This window comes from Chaetomium globosum, genomic scaffold, assembly GCF_000143365.1.
Source record: "Chaetomium globosum CBS 148.51 scaffold_6 genomic scaffold, whole genome shotgun sequence".
Classification (NCBI taxonomy): Eukaryota; Fungi; Ascomycota; class Sordariomycetes; order Sordariales; family Chaetomiaceae; genus Chaetomium; species Chaetomium globosum.
Window position 1 is genome coordinate 3,825,739 of NT_165981.1, and position 15,137 is coordinate 3,840,875.

Below are 15,137 nucleotides of genomic sequence, written 5' to 3' on the forward strand. Positions count from 1 at the left end.
GTGGACGGTACAACAGATCGCAGAATACTCGGCAAGGCTCGAGGCCGAAGAGAGGCGCTTTTTTGGGAGCTTGTAGGACGCTTCTGGGCTTAAACAGCGATTCTGGCCGAGGGTGCCGTGGTCTCGCACGCAAGCAAGTAACCTGGTTAAACTCGTGATACGAGAGATCTATCCAGTCACCAGTAGGGAGGGAAGTGAGATTCTTAAGGCACAAATAAATAAGCTCAGTGCTCCGTTTCCGCCGCTAAGAGTTCGGCACAGCAAAGAAAGCATCATGGTATCTAGCTTGCGCAACTGAACGAGACCGCCCCAATACCGTCGTCCTAAGCCAGACCAAACTAGGAAAGAAAGGTATTGTAAAACTGCATATAATCCGCGTTCCACCAACACGACAGCGTCTGGTAGATGTCGGCCACTCCTTGGTACAGCCCGCCGCGGTTTGCTTGGTTTCGCGGCGAGTCCCTGCCCCCATTAGGGGCTGCTGCATTCTCGGTACCCTCGTCCATCATGTCCGCCACTGCCACATCCTCGGGCAGCAAGTCGCGAAGCGCGCCCTCGCCAGACATGAGGACATGTTTCGTGTCTGGGTCGTGGATCGGATTCCGCAGCTGCTGGGCGAGGTATTTGAGGTCCTGCAAGACGCGTGCACAGTCCTTGGCATACTCGTTGCCTGTCTTGGCTTCCGTCTCAAACACCTCACTGGCCCACCCAACATCGTCCAGATCCTGGGTTCGGAGGTTCACAAAGACCATCTGATGCATGGTGAGCACGATGGCAGCGTTGAAGATATTGTGAAGATCTCCCAACAAGAGCTTCTGTCGCGGACTCTGTAGACACATGAGCCGACCGAGCCGGAGATTTCGTCGGGCAGCGTCGCTACAGGCGCGAATCGGTTCGATTTGCGACTGCATGATCTCAATGTCAAAGGGCTGGTCGATGCAGAGAATGCTAGCAACAGCCTTCCACACAGCCATCAGCATTGCCGGACGCACCGCAAGGATGACCAGCTGCAAATAGTTAGCAAGCATTCCCGCCATCTCGGACATGTTGTCAGCCTCACTTGATTGTAGCTCATGTGCAACGCCCAGCACGCTCGGTCCTGTCCAAAGTTGGCTGCGCCGGTCAACAGACTGGCGGGGCCTTGCCCAAACGAAGCCGCCTGCGTGAACAGGTCGGCAGGTATGAGCGTCAGGGGATCCAATGGGAGCTGGAGTACTTCGGGCAGATTATCCCGCCACTTCCAGAGCATGTCCAGTGCCTTGCCGACGCGGACGGTCGCTTCGGTTAGAAGATCCGGCAACCCAGCTTCGCGGTAACTACTGTAAACGATGTAATCCGAAATCTTGCACAACTCCACGTGCGCGCGCAGTCCGACGGGGGAAGGAAGGCCGCTTCGCGTGGTTAGCGAGGCGTGAAATGGATGCATGAGGGGAGGGAGCCTTACGGGCTTTGGGCCGGGAGTGGAAGCGTGATGGCGTCGTCCGGAATCGTGGGCGGACGGCCCATAACACAGCCCAGCCACCTAAATAGAGTCAGGATAACGTACGCTCCAACACAAACACTCTACCACGTGTTCTACAACGCAGACTTACCTGTCCAGAACGTAGACAGTCCAGAAGGTCCGAACGCCAACCTCGTTGCCTGACCCTCCCTTGTGGAGGCCGTGCATCACGCTGATAGTCATGGCATTACTAAGAGCCATGTAGGCGGCATCTCGACGGTTATTTTCGATCAGATACAAGGCCATGAGGGCCAGCACGGCAATGTCGGCTATGGTGTATGTGGTGCGGTCTAAGATGTTGCCCTGGAGCGAGCGGGCCTTCGCAAAGTAGTCCTCGCCCAGCTGACCATCGACGGCGGAGCCGGGGTCTCGTAGGTTCAGCAGGCGGGCTATGGCAAAAGTCGTGTGGTACAGGGCCAAGGGGCGATGGTGGGGGCCGGGACGCCTCAGGCCATCGGGGCCTTGGATAGCGGGGAGAGAAGCGAGCGTGACGATGCTCTGGATATCCTCGAACGGCCAAAACATAATACCGCCGCTGGGAAAAGCACCGTTGCCATCCTGGATAAAGTAGCGGGCTTGCCTCAGGGCGACAATCATGTCGTCCTCGGGTGGGAGCGCGAGCGGGTCGACATTAGCGGGCAACACCATCGGGCGTGAGTCGTGTGTCTGATACTGGCCGACGGAGCCGAGGAATGCGGTACCGGCGAGGGTCTCCCCAGGGTCGCCGTCGAGTACCTGCGCCAGGGGCGTGGCCGTGGCGATCAGTTCCTTGAGCGTGTCGAGAAAGGTCGCCCCAGACGTCTCACCGAGATAGCGCGAGGTGCCTGCAGGGTCGGCCAGCATTCGGCCATCAATGCCGCTGGGCCGAATGGTGTGCTGCGTGTCGCCATTGAGGGACGGCGAGTCGGCCGTGTCCGTGCGGGACGAGACCGAGGGCGAGTCGACCTGATGCGGGGCTTCCCGGCGGCGGTCATCGCGTTCCGTCGTGGCCAAATGGCGCTCGAGCGACGCGCACCTGCGCCGGAGCGACTCCAGTTCGGCCCGGGGGATAGTTACCCTCTCGACGGGCTCCGGGTACAAGCAGTCACGCTGGGCACTCGTGCACTGGCGGCACGGGCGCTCGCCGCTGCACTTGATGCGGCGCACATTGCAGCTATTGCAGCTGGAGAGCGGGGAAAGTAGGACAATGTTAGTCGGGGAGGCGGCAATACAGGGACAAATTGCTCACTCACGCCGTGGCCACGCGCTTCCTCTCGTCGGGCGCGACCTTCTTCCTGCGGGGATTGACGGGCAGGCGATGCAACGGCGACGCCGCGGAGGCCGATGAGAGGTCCAGGTTTGCTGATGGATTCGGCGGCCTCGGCATGTTCTGGCATCGGGTTCGCGGGGGGAAGGGAAAATCGAGCGGATCGATCAACTTCACAATGTCGCGGCAGATGAAGTTTAAGCTTTCGGTGTCAGTACCCGTGGTGGAGGAGGGAACGGGGCGAGGTCGGGTGTCTGGCGGGGGGGGAAATGAGGTTAGGCGGTGGGGCCGCCTGGACAACACTGCCCGGCACCTCATCCTGAACCCTGCATCCATGCCACCCGGCTCGAGCCCGGGGCCCCAACCGCCACAGTTCATGGCTGCTGATTGGGTGGGGTGCCCTGACCAATCGAGCCAAAGCTGCCACCACCACACCGAGCGAACAGCCTGTTATCAAACCAGTCGCAGGGTTTTGGGGCCACCAAAAGGCAGCAGAGTGGGGGTCCATCTGCATGCACGCCGCTCGATTGTCAGCGACTTTCCTCACCGAGCTTTCGAGCGATCATGCACGCGTCACCAACTTGGTGTTATTATTGATCCTCTTTTCGATGGCAGAATGCAATTGTCTCTCGTCGTTCGCTCGTTCGTCCGTCCGTCACAAGCCATACACGAATGTCCACTTTCTGTCCGCATACCTCACACCGCCGCTCCTCTCCCTCTCGATTTCCTCGGCCGATTTCGACGCCAGAATGCCCGCCCTTTGCCGATTGACCGCCTGCAGGGTGGTCCGGTACGCCAAGAACCCCGCCAACGCCGCCGCCACAAAGCCCAGGGTCACAAAGAACGGCACGCGATACCCGGGCGCGTACTCGGGCCGGTACAATTGCGACCCGATGACCCCCGCCAAGTTTCCCCAGCCGTTGACGCCCACGACGAGGGCGCGCTTCCCCGGGGCGGGCGTGTTGCCGCTGAGCCACGCCACGGTGAGCGGGGGCGGCACATAGCTGCCGAACAGGAACACGCAGAGTCCCACATACTTCGCAGCATGGGTGGAGTGCCGTGACCATGCCGATGAGCCCGGCCAGGGTGATGACGATGGCAGCCGTGATGTGGTAGCCCCGCTCCCTGTGCCGATCCGAACTCGATGCGAAGAGGTACAGGCCGATTGCGCCGCACACGGCTGGGGGGACCGACATCTGTTGGCTGTGCTTAGTTGATCGCCCATCCACCACCACACCGCGGGCAACGGGACGAACTCCGGACCAGCTTCGAGGTGACTTACCAAGTTGGCATCGACGGCCTGGTACCCCATCCCCTGCACCACCAAGGGAAGGAACACGGAGAAAGCACTCGCAGGGACGCTGACGCAGATGTTAAAGGCTAAAGCAAACCACAGCTTCCAGTCCCTCGCTGTCTCCACGATGTCTCTCTTGGTGAGCGTACCCGATTCGCCCGGACCCGGGTCTACGAACCTCATTCGATCTGTCGCAAAGATCCGTTCCTTCCGCGTCAAGAACCACGCCGTGTCGGGCCCTGCCGGGAGCCAGAACCACGCGGACAGAGCCAGGCAGCAAGTGGCAATGCCCTCGCAGATGAAGAGGAGCTGCCAACTTCTCAATGTGGAATGCGGAATTAGGAAGATACCGTAGGCTACTCCCGTTAGTCCGGCTAAAAATGGCAAGGATAGGACTTACATAGTGCTCCCGAAAACGCGTTGGCAATCGCATACTGACCGAAGAACAACCCGATCCGGACGGCAAGGTCGAAGGGCGCATAGAATGAAGCCAAGTACATGATCGCTGTCGGGTAGAAACCGGCTTCAAACAGTCCCATGAGCAGACGCGTGGTAACCAAGGCCGCTACAGAGAGTTAGCGGTGCCATCTTCTCCCGGCCAGGTTCCACATACTCCGTCCGCAGATGAAGGCCTGGGCAACGGTGACGGCGCCCCAGCACATCTAGTTTCGGCTCGTCAGAAAAGGACTATGCGCCAAGTCTTCACTGGCTCAGCTCTGACAACAGTCCCGATGTGAACACACCATCATGATGGAGATCCAGTGCCGCGGGCCCAGCCACCACCCAACTGCCGCCGACAGCGGCTGAAAAAGAACAAAGGTAACGAAGAAGCACGAAACAGCAAGATTAAAATCCTCGGGGAGCGCACCGATGTCGTCAGTGAAGCCTGGCCTTGTCAACATGAAATCCGCCGCGTGCCACTGCCGTGCCAAGGGCATCACCCACCTTGTGTCTGGGCATTTCCGATGTTGCCCCTGTCTAGCCCGTTGAACAGGTAGAGCAGCGATAGCAACGGTAGGATGGCCCAATCCAGCTTACGGTTGACGCGCCGGGCCAGCTCCGCATTGCCATTCCGGGGCTCCAGCTCGAGCAACGGTGTGGTTGACGACGGCTTGTCGAAGCTGTGCCGTTTCGGCGAGTAGGCGACTGGCGACTTATCCATGGCAGCTGCGGGTAGAATTAGCATAACAATGATGAGGTAAAGCGGAGCAATGCACCCACTCGTTTTAGTCGAGCGAGGCCGTCAGGCGTCAGCATGAGATGGGGAATCCTGTTGGCGGCTGTGCCGCAATATCAGGTGATCGAACATTGTTAAAGCTTAGCGATGCTCCATTATTCGGTCTCTTGGGGCTTCGACCTAAGAGAAAAGATGTTTATCGACAGCATAAAAGCAGCAATGCCGATGAGGTCCTGGGTATGCATTGTCAATATCTTGGGTTTTACAAAGGCAAAATGGATATGCGCCTGTGAATGAGGGATTCCACACCACCTCAAGTATCCGCGCGAGACACGGCTGCATGCAGTTGATGCAGCCTTAGGTGGTCACCACCCACTCTTGTGCATGTTCGGGCATGCGCGCCCTCCGGCGCCAAAAATCGAAGACTGCATATGCCTTATCTAGACAAGGTGCGCTGCCACTGACGACCCGATTCCAGCCTTGCATGGAGTGTCGTGAAGTCATACCCAGCTCGACAAACCCGGGCCCTTTCTTGGTCAATCATCCTATCGCCCATCATCGACTCAAATCTCAAATTCCATCAAAGCTCCGTGGAATCATATCGGTAGAGTTTCCTAGCAGTGAATCCGTTAAACTTCATGGCGCAATCCGTGCAGCGCGAGTCCCGCGGCAAGCCAAGTTTTGGTGCAACTTTGACAACCACACTTGAACAGTTCGGCCGTAGGACGACGCCCAGCAATTCTGCCAGTAACTCAATCAGTCTCTGGTCCGTGAAACGGTCCGGGATCACAGCCGCGCAAGCTGCTGGCTCTTCCCTGCAATATTGCAAGTCGCCTTCCTGATGTCGAAGTAGTGTGTGTCATCGTAGGGTTTTGGTGGGCAACAGCAGAGCGCTTTGGTGCCGGGTGGCTGGCCAGCACTAGCTCCATGATCAGAACTTGGGATGGAAATCTACATCGGATGAATTACCCATAGTAGGCTTGATCGTTTTTTTTTATTTTTATTTTTATTTTTATTTTTATTTTTTTAATTTCGTTCTGTTTCTGCTGTGGGCCACAGTATGTGGCACCTCGACGACCCGAGACTCCAGACAAGGTGACAGTTCCCCGTGTGGTCGCTCGTTCTTTCCACACACCTACTATCCGAAACTCTGGCAGTGCCACTGCAGTATCGCCGGTGTACTTTAATTATTTCCAGATTGAGAAGTCATTTTGACTTCAACTATCGCAATTCATTCCGACTCTTCAAAATTCGATTTCTTTTGGTCGCGTGGTTTCTTCCCGCAACCTCGCGCCAGCGAATTCCGCGATCCCCGCAACCGCTTTAAGCTTTCTGAGGTTGCACCGCCCAGACCACGCCGCATTCGCGCCAGCGCTGGTCGTCCTCCTGTTGGCTCGCTTTACCGGGGAACATTCCGACCCTTGGCCGTTCGCATGATGCCCCTCCAGAATCTCCCGCAGGCCTGGCGCCGGCTCGTCTTTTTCGCGCCAGCGTTTGTCGTCACCTTGGTTCTCGCGGCTGGAATTTACAATGGCTCAATTCCGAAGCCGTCACTGTAAGGATGAAAACGGCGCAGTTTTTGATATCAACAATCTTCGTTTGCTCACAATGGGTCCAGGCCTACAGTAGTATTCGACGATCCTTCAGCGGGTCCTTTCCATCAAAAGTGTGGGGACGAGCCGCCGACCCTGGACAACCTCCCCGACGTGATCCGCGCGTTGTGGGCGCCCCTTGTCGTGCCGATCACGGCTCCGGTCTTCACGACAATCGACGGCGAGAAGAAGCGGCTGCCGCCGTCTGCCGAGCTGATCCACACTGAACCGCTCGGGAAACGTGTTTGCATCCTCGATCTCGACAACCGAGAGTTTGCCGATCATGGCGACGTCTTTTCTTACCGGCTCCCCGCCTGGGACAATCTAAGGGGCCCGGCCGCCGGTTTCCTGAGCCACTACCTGTATGCCATGATTCACGGTTACTCGTATAAATTCGTCCGCGCTCCTAAATACCCCGACCGCGCCCCTCACTGGTCCAAGGTCGTCTTCACCAAAGAGATGCTCAAGCAGTACGATGTGGTCGTCATGATGGACGCGGATGCCATGTTTTCGACACCCCAAGTGCCGCTGGAGTGGTTGCTGAACTACTGGAAGATCGGGCCTGAAGCCCTGGTCGCCATGCCCGAGGACCCTCTAGACCACCCGAATTACGATGTCCGACAGAGGGTCAACGTCAACTCTGGTTTCATTATTGCGCAGGCCGGTGAAAAGACGCAACGTCTGTTCAAAGACTGGGCCGAATGCCCGTCTGAGACACGGTACCCGGGCTGCGCCGTCTGGAAGAAACGCCCGTTTCACGAGCAGTCGGCCTTCAGCTCGCACGTTCGCTACGACTTCCTCGACGGCTACAGTATCGATTCCCACCCTCAGTACATCCGCACCATCCCATGCACCGAGGCCAACGGCTACCCTAAAGTTGCCGGAAGCGGCTGTGTCGGCCAGTTTGTCCGCCACTACTGGGCCGACAAAAACCTGACAAACCTCGAGTTTAACCACAATGTCATGGCCGCCTTGACGCCGCTCCTCGTGCAGGCTGCTTACAAGAAACCCGGCATCGTTGAGGACTACCGGGGGAAAGTACTGGACGGCGCGCAGATTCTCGACAAGCCGCATCGCTGAGTGAGTCCCTCAACGAAGTCGTATTTCCACTATTGTCATTTATGGCGGTTGTTTCGTTTATGGAGTATTCGGGGACATTTGTCTGGGCATTCTGGGGATTCGGGTTATTTGTCGGCGTCTGGTTAAGGGATTTGGGACGAATTTACCATACTTCCATGCCTTTTCCATGCCTTATGATCTTCGGACTCTCCCGTCAAACGGTTTCGGAATCAACATACGCACCCAAGGAACGGCCTACATCCACTTTTCTCAGATCATACCACGGTTGTTGACTGGCTGGTGGGCGGCGTATCTGCATCGGGATTCTTGTAGTAGCATAAAGGATTTCGGGTAATATCACTGGCTGACTCCAGCCTAACTGGAACCATTCCCCTGAAACCTGTTCATATTCGTCACAGCATCACGGTTACAAACAACCGGTATGGAGAAGTTTCCTTGTGTCCAATTTTGTTGTCCACTTTTCAAGCTCTGAACGCCAACTCAAAACATTCCAAGTTCTTCCCCGTTACCTTTCATGACCCCAGTGCCGCCTCCCAACTTCATGATCCAGCTTGCCCACGGCACCGGCAAAGTCCCTCAGGAACCGCCAACGCACGCGCTTCACCCAATGTTTCTGCGCGAACTCGTTCATCTTGCCGTCCGGGAAGAAGACGACATGATCCAGCAACGCCTCGTCGTGCGCGGCGGCCACAAATACATTATCATGCGCGTCCGCCTCCTGTAACTTGGCCACCGTCTCCAGCGCCTCGTCCGTATTGTGGTTGAATGCTTCGTCCGGTCTTTCCGGCCGCGCCGGTTCGTACACGGGCCCGCAGGCCGGCCGACCGCGCCCTTGGAAGAGCGACTCGAACGTGGCGCCGGGGCAGCCGTAGTGCGACTCGAGTGGGTGCGGGTCCGGCGCGAACGGGTCTGGGATGATGCTAGCCGGCAGCGGGAGGTACTTGCTCGGGCGGATCTCGCCCGGGTGGTGGATGGCGTCGCCCGTGAGGAGGATAAAGGAGCCTTCCGGCCCGGGCGTCACGCGGGCGAGCCCGCTGATGTGCCCGACGGCGTGGCCGGGGGTGTCGAGCAGGTAGAAGGAGCCGTCGCCAAAGTAGTCGAGTGCGCGAAAGCGGCCGATTGTCAGGGGCTTGAAGGTGTGGTTGTCGGACGTGCCGGAACTGAAGTCTAGCTCGATTAGTTGCCGGCTAGTCAGGTCGCTTTCGAGGATGGTGGAGTCGGGGTTTGTTGGGTAGCCCGGGAGCATGCTCCTGAATCCCGGTCCTACGATGAGGGAGGTGCTTGGAGGGAAAGTGTTAGGGTTGCCAGTGTGGTCGAAGTGATGGTGGCTCCAGATGACCGCCTCGATGTGTGGTGACGTCACACGCCGGCATCGTTGAGACATCTCGTCGTCACGTTCTTTTTCCCACGTGGCAGAGCCCCCAGCCCAAACGTTCTATTTGGGACAGCGATGGTGGGCTAAGGTTTTTCCAATCTTTGCGAATACCCAAGTCGAAGATGATTGAACGTCGCAGGGCGGGATGCTGGATGAGAAACGAAAACACGGGAGCTGCCAACAAGTCGTAGCCTTCGACAGGAGGGGATAAAAACAGACTCGCAGGAATCCCACGGATCGTGGCGGTTGTGTCAAGGATAGAAACGTCAACGGTGTGAGGCGAAGAGGGAATGCCTAATTCAGGAGCAGGTTCTATAACCAGATTCAGCCATGCTCCCAACAGGTAGTCGATGTATCAATGCAGCCGGGGAATTTCTGGGTGTGTACGCCGTGTGGAATGGCTAAGCACCTCGCCTAGACAAACCGGATGGTTTCGTTTCATTCGATCAGATCGGATGGATACAGACGTCACTTACACACACACACACACACACACAAATTTATTCCGCCCGGCGGGCCTAACCCGAAAGGGCAACTATCATGCAATCTACTAATACATATCCTAAAATGGATCCTGATCTCATGAAGCCCGTACATCCTCCTTTTCTGGCTTATCTCCTTACAATTTTGCCCTCTCTGCTGCGGATGCTCGTGGGTTAGTTGTACGAATAGTAAGCTGGCTTGAAGGCTAGTCTCCAAGTGTCCAACGTCCTATCTTCGGCGGCTGAAGCGCGCTTACTCCGTGTGACACGAGATGAAGGGGGTTGTTAGTCGGGGTTTAGGATGGTGAGGTTAGTTTGCTTCATTCTGTTGTTGTTCAGTCCTCAGACGACCTGTGGCAATGGCAAAACGTATCGTCGCCCGCACCGCCCGCATGTTGGGGGACCAGTCCTTGTCATCCGAGGGCGACTTTCCTTCCCAGGTAGAAGGAGAGGTTCCCCCTGTGGACATCCGTACATTGCAGCATCTCCCTACGGTGTTGATCCCATTGCTTGCATCGGAAGAGGAAGTGGTCCACTGTCTCTCTGGCTTGTCCACACGTACACTGGTCTGACGGTGCTGCTTTGATGCGATGCAGGTATGTGTTGAGCTTGGCCATGCCTGTTCTAAGCTGAGCAAGCACGCCGGCCTCGCTTCGGGACAGGTGGTCGTATAATAGTTGGGTGTGCTTCCCTGGTAACGCTATATCGACTCTCTTGGAATGTCTGCCCACTTTGTCAGGTAAGGACGTGGGCGGTGCCCGCTTTGCCCATGCGATACGGAGGGCTGTTGACCGCATGGCAGGATCCTGCGTTTGTGGCGTAGCGTCCTGCCGTGTTGCTTCCTTTGCTTTCGCTTTGGCTGTGTTCAGGAGCTCGTTTTTGGTACCCGCTTGGATCCAGACGACCGAGATCGTGTTTCCCGCCTTGCGTAAGGCACTTATCGCATCGTACGCCTGACAGAGATATTGTTGTCCTGATTGCTGGTGTGGTCGCTCCAAGGCCATCACGGCTGCCTTGTTGCTGGTGGCAAGGATGATCTTTCGGTACCTGATATTTCGAATCAACCTCAACGCGTACCCAATAGCCGCAAGCTCGCCTGAGAACGGGTTTTGCTCCGACCTGGAGCCCAGCGTCACACTAAAGGCTTCGTTCCTTGAGCCATCTCGCATCGGCAGCGGGAGACGGACGACTCCTCCGATCCCGACCATGTTGTTTCGTGCGGAGCTGCTTACGGCGATCCGGACCGCCCACTCTGTCTCTTTTTGCTGGATGCCCGTTCTGTCAACCGTAGTGCGGACTCGCCTCTCCCATGGCGCTAATACGACGGGAGCGATGGTTTCGAGGCTGTCCAATGGGACGTCCTTGAGAGAGATCTGCTACTTGAAAGAAAGGGGAGCGGTAGGATCTCCGGAACTTGCGCATCCGGGAAGTGGTGTTGCGGAGTGGATTCGTCTCTGGTAGGGTGTGGATGTCCGTCCACATCTTGATCGCCCTCTTCCAGAATCGATCTTGAGCCGTGGGGATGTGAGCTTCTGCTTCTGCTACGCGTGTTGCTACCGTGCTGAACGTTCCTATGATCCCTTGCGCCGCGACCCTCTGCACCCTGTGTATGGCCGGCGCGGTCTTCCAATTACATTGGTGCATCCAGACGCTGGATGCGTAGTCCACCACTGGCGCGACCATGGCGGTGAACAGCTGCCGCGCCGTAGCCGGGGATAGACCACTGAGCCGTTTCAGCTCCATCGCCGCGCTGAGCCCTTTGGAGGCCGCTCTTGCGATATGCTCCTTATACCTGAGCTTGGCATCCATGACCACTCCAAGGATCTTAACGTGGTCTTTCGGCTGAACATCTTGACCCTTGATCGTAAAGGGCTCCGAGTTGGCTTTATAGGCCTTGCGGGTAAAGTGGATGACGGCTGTCTTGTCTGCTTTCAAATGTCGCTCCGCTTCTCTTTTCCCAGTCTAGTGCTTGGTCGATGATTGCTTCGATGCCCTTGCGTGTGCTTTGTGCCGTCGGTCCTGTGACCCAGGCGGTAAAGTCATCGACAAAGGCTATTGCACCACCGTTGCTATCGATCTTTCGCTGGACCAGATCCGCGTTGAAAAAGAGGAACAAGATAGGGGAGAGGGGCGAGCCTTGGGGCAGGCCAGCCTGTGGGAGGTCCCGTCGTTCTGCAGCATGCCCGTTGACCTGGATAGAGGCCGTACGGTCAGAACAGAAAGCTTCTGTCCATCGGCACAGCTCTTCCGGGATACCACGTGCCCTCATCCTCTGGACCAGCCGTTCCTTGCAGACTCCGTTATAGGCTCCCTTGACATCGAGAGCTAATGAGGCTGACAATCTTCCGTCCTCTCCAGGCCGTGTAGATCTGCTCCTGTAGAAATACCAGCGCCTGCTCTGCTGATCGCTGCTTCCGCGCGCCGAAGTGGTTGGTGGGCAGGAGGCCGTAGGTCTCCACGGCGTGGGACAGCCGTTCCGCGATCACCGACTCCAGCACTTTGCCCAGCGTTGCTAGGAGGGAGATTGGTCTCCACGCCTTTGCGATGGTGTAGTCCTTTTTGCCCGGTTTCTTGAGCGGGATGATATTAGCATGTCGCCACTGGCTGGGAAGGGCCCCGTCCTCCAGTGAGGCACGGAAGAGCGCCAGTACATGGTGCTTGACCACCTGCCAGACTTCCTTCCACACCACTGCCGGCAAACCGTCCTCCCCTGGTGCCTTCCAGGACTTCGTTGCGAACAGCTGTCGTTCGACTTCCTCCATCGTAAGGATAGGCGTCATGATGGGTGCCCTCTGTGGTCTTGGACCTTCATCGTCGATCGTATCGGGCAAGGCCGGGAAGAATCTTGTTAGGAGCTCTTCGGCCTGTTCTCTATGATCGGCCGTGGATGTACCATCTGCTCTAACAAGTTGCGGGATCCTTCCAAACGTGGTATCATCTCCGGATTTTAGATACTTTGCAGCCTTCCAAATGTTGTCGTTGTCCGCAAGGAACTCGGCCCAGTGCTTCTTCTTCTGCTGCCGGATGGCATCGTGGTACTGTTTTGCTGCACCCTTTGCCAATTCCTCAATCTCGGCTGTGGTCCAACCTGCCCGGCGTTCCGAGCGAGCGCGGTTCCTCCAGTGCGTGTAGATGTGACGTAGCTGCGTCAGGTCCGTAGTCCACCATCGCTTTGCGTATGGCGATGGCCGGGCTTTGGGAGTGAGGGAATGAACCGCGCCTGAGACAGTGGACATCAGGCGGTCCGTTCTCTGCTGGACTGTCCCCTCCGCTGGGGTGTCCCCTAGTGTATTTGCAATTTTGGCTCTGATGTCTTTCCATGGCGCGTTCTTGAGAAGCAGTCGGTCGTGGTGCGTCGGGCACAGGTACCTCAAATATCGAAGACTGTTTCAATCGCGCGGTGATCTGAACCGTGTTCCGTTCTATGGACTCCACATCTGATCACGGCTTCTGCCAGTTCCTCCGAGGCCAGGACCAGGTCGATAGTCGAACCGTATCCACCTGCTTGCCATGTTATTGTGTCCCCTTGGGAGTAGAGTGCTCAGAGTCAGCTCGTTCATGAGGTCGATGATGGGGTCGGCTTCCCCTTGTCTCACGGATGAGACGTCGTCTCCTCCCCACAATTGGTCGTGGCAGTTGAAATCACCTGCAACCACTATATCGACAGTCGTTCCTACGCCCCGTTTCGCCTTTGCTACCACCCTGCGGAGGTTCTCGCAGGTGTCTTTTAGTGCCTCGCCGTCCCCACACGGTACGTAGACGGACGCGACCAGGACTACGCGCTCGCGAGGAAGCCGTATGACTGCTGCCGTGATGTCCGGGGAGTCCACTGCCACCTGCTCGGCTTCCACGATTTTGTTCACCCAGAGCATGCTCCGGATAGCCCATCTACCTTCCTTCAACGTGCACGGGATCATCTTGGTCCATTTGTGATGCTCCATAGGGGTCGTCAGAAGCCGTCCTTGGATCCTCCGCGCCTGGGGTTCCTGAATGGCTATGACGGCAGCGTCCTGGAATTGCCACGTCGTTCATCAAACTATCATGCACCTTCCCCTTGCTTTCTGACGTTCAATTGGATGACCTGAAACGTCCTATTCATGACGAGATGGATAGAGCTTCCGGGCAATTCTTGCTGAACGATTCATGTGGTCCTCCGCACAGAACGCACTTCGGTATAGCTGCTGAGCACTCGCTGTGACGGTGGGCCCTCACTAGCGCACATTCCACACACTTGAGGGTTCCTGCACTGGAAAGCTTTGTGGCCAATCTGCTGGCAGTTGTAGCATTGGTTCGGCCGCGCCCGACGTTCGAAGATTCCCGTGTATCCCGATTCGCCTCTCGCGTGGAAGAAACCCTCATTGATGAGCCTCTTAGCATCGCCGGCTTTGGTGATATATACCACCATCGATCCATACGCTTTCGCAGTGTCCTTCCGGCTCAACCAAGCCAACTTGGCGATCTGCACGTCGTTCTCTCGGCCCAGGGTTTCCGCCGCTCCGGGGAGTACTTTGCCTTCAGGGTCGAGAACGGCCGTACGGTTGACGTTGTCAACTTTGACTGGGTACAGCTGGTCACGTAGGACGTGTGCACCCGGCGCCTTCTTCGCTTCGATGATGTCCTTGATTCTCTTTACTTCCGCTTCGTTCCTGCCAACGATCCTAAGGCGGTTGATGTTTCCTCTGTCTCTGGTAACGGCAAGACAACGCCATTTGGGTTGGTCTCCCGGCGCTCGCATCTCGTTCTCGATGAGTTTGCGAAGAGCCACTGGTGTAGCCTCTTCGATGTGTTCCTCCGGTACCCTGGTCATGTCTACCGTGCAGAACGCTGGCTCTGGCGTAGCCGTCCGGCTTTGCGGAGGATGCTCAGACTAGGACCGCTGGTAGGAGGTGTACATCGGGCGACATTCCGCATACGCACGGCCGAGCAAGAGGGGCTTCCTGAGCCTGGTTCATGGTGTGGAGCTGCAGTCTGGTGTCCTCGAGCTCGCGGCGGGCTTGGGTGAGTTGCTCTCGCGCTTGCGACAGTTCTTCGGTCAACCGGGCCGTCATTTTGGCCATCTCTTCTACCATGTGATCCCTGAGCTTTTCGAATTGAAGCTGAAATTCCATTTTGATAGTGTTCAATTTGTTTTCGAAGTTGCAGTCCGCAGTTTGCTCTTGGCCCTGGATTCCCTCCCTTGCTCTCTCGGCCGCTGCGGCCCGAATTGAGCGATTTTTGTGGTTTCTCAGCATTCTCTCACTGCTGTTTTCCTCCTCCCAGTCCATATCGTTTTCTTCTTGCATTGATTCCATCGCCCTCGCCGTTTTCACCCTTTTGCGCTGGGGCCGGCGATATCCCACTCCTGGGGACCCCGAATCGCCTCTCATGACGTCAATGACGTCTGAGAGCGC

At 57.0% G+C, this 15,137-nt stretch overlaps 4 protein-coding genes across 4 annotated transcripts; 1 reads left to right on the forward strand and 3 right to left on the reverse strand.

The window, feature by feature from the left end:
• Positions 1-338: 338 nt before the first annotated feature.
• CHGG_09562 (uncharacterized protein) lies at positions 339-5,203 on the reverse strand (the record flags this gene model as incomplete). Its single annotated transcript, XM_001227488.1, has 11 exons — positions 339-1,007; positions 1,061-1,319; positions 1,445-1,522; positions 1,593-2,663; positions 2,734-3,194; positions 3,785-3,943; positions 4,030-4,280; positions 4,442-4,546; positions 4,785-4,844; positions 4,987-5,019; positions 5,080-5,203. 11 exons carry the CDS (start codon positions 5,201-5,203, stop codon positions 339-341), a joined length of 3,270 nt encoding a protein of 1,089 aa, XP_001227489.1.
• A 1,451-nt stretch (positions 5,204-6,654) lies between these two features.
• Positions 6,655-7,890, forward strand: CHGG_09563 (uncharacterized protein; the record flags this gene model as incomplete). The annotated part of the gene is made up of 2 exons (XM_001227489.1): positions 6,655-6,773; positions 6,837-7,890. 2 exons carry the CDS (start codon positions 6,655-6,657, stop codon positions 7,888-7,890), a joined length of 1,173 nt encoding a protein of 390 aa, XP_001227490.1.
• Positions 7,891-8,395: 505 nt separating this feature from the next.
• CHGG_09564 (uncharacterized protein) lies at positions 8,396-9,274 on the reverse strand (the record flags this gene model as incomplete). The annotated part of the gene is made up of 1 exon (XM_001227490.1): positions 8,396-9,274. The coding sequence occupies one exon, from the start codon at positions 9,272-9,274 to the stop codon at positions 8,396-8,398; it is 879 nt and encodes a 292-aa protein (XP_001227491.1).
• A 783-nt stretch (positions 9,275-10,057) lies between these two features.
• CHGG_09565 (uncharacterized protein) lies at positions 10,058-14,855 on the reverse strand (the record flags this gene model as incomplete). The annotated part of the gene is made up of 7 exons (XM_001227491.1): positions 10,058-10,206; positions 10,310-11,012; positions 11,128-11,640; positions 12,135-13,131; positions 13,240-13,757; positions 13,916-14,536; positions 14,661-14,855. 7 exons carry the CDS (start codon positions 14,853-14,855, stop codon positions 10,058-10,060), a joined length of 3,696 nt encoding a protein of 1,231 aa, XP_001227492.1.
• Positions 14,856-15,137: the final 282 nt, after the last annotated feature.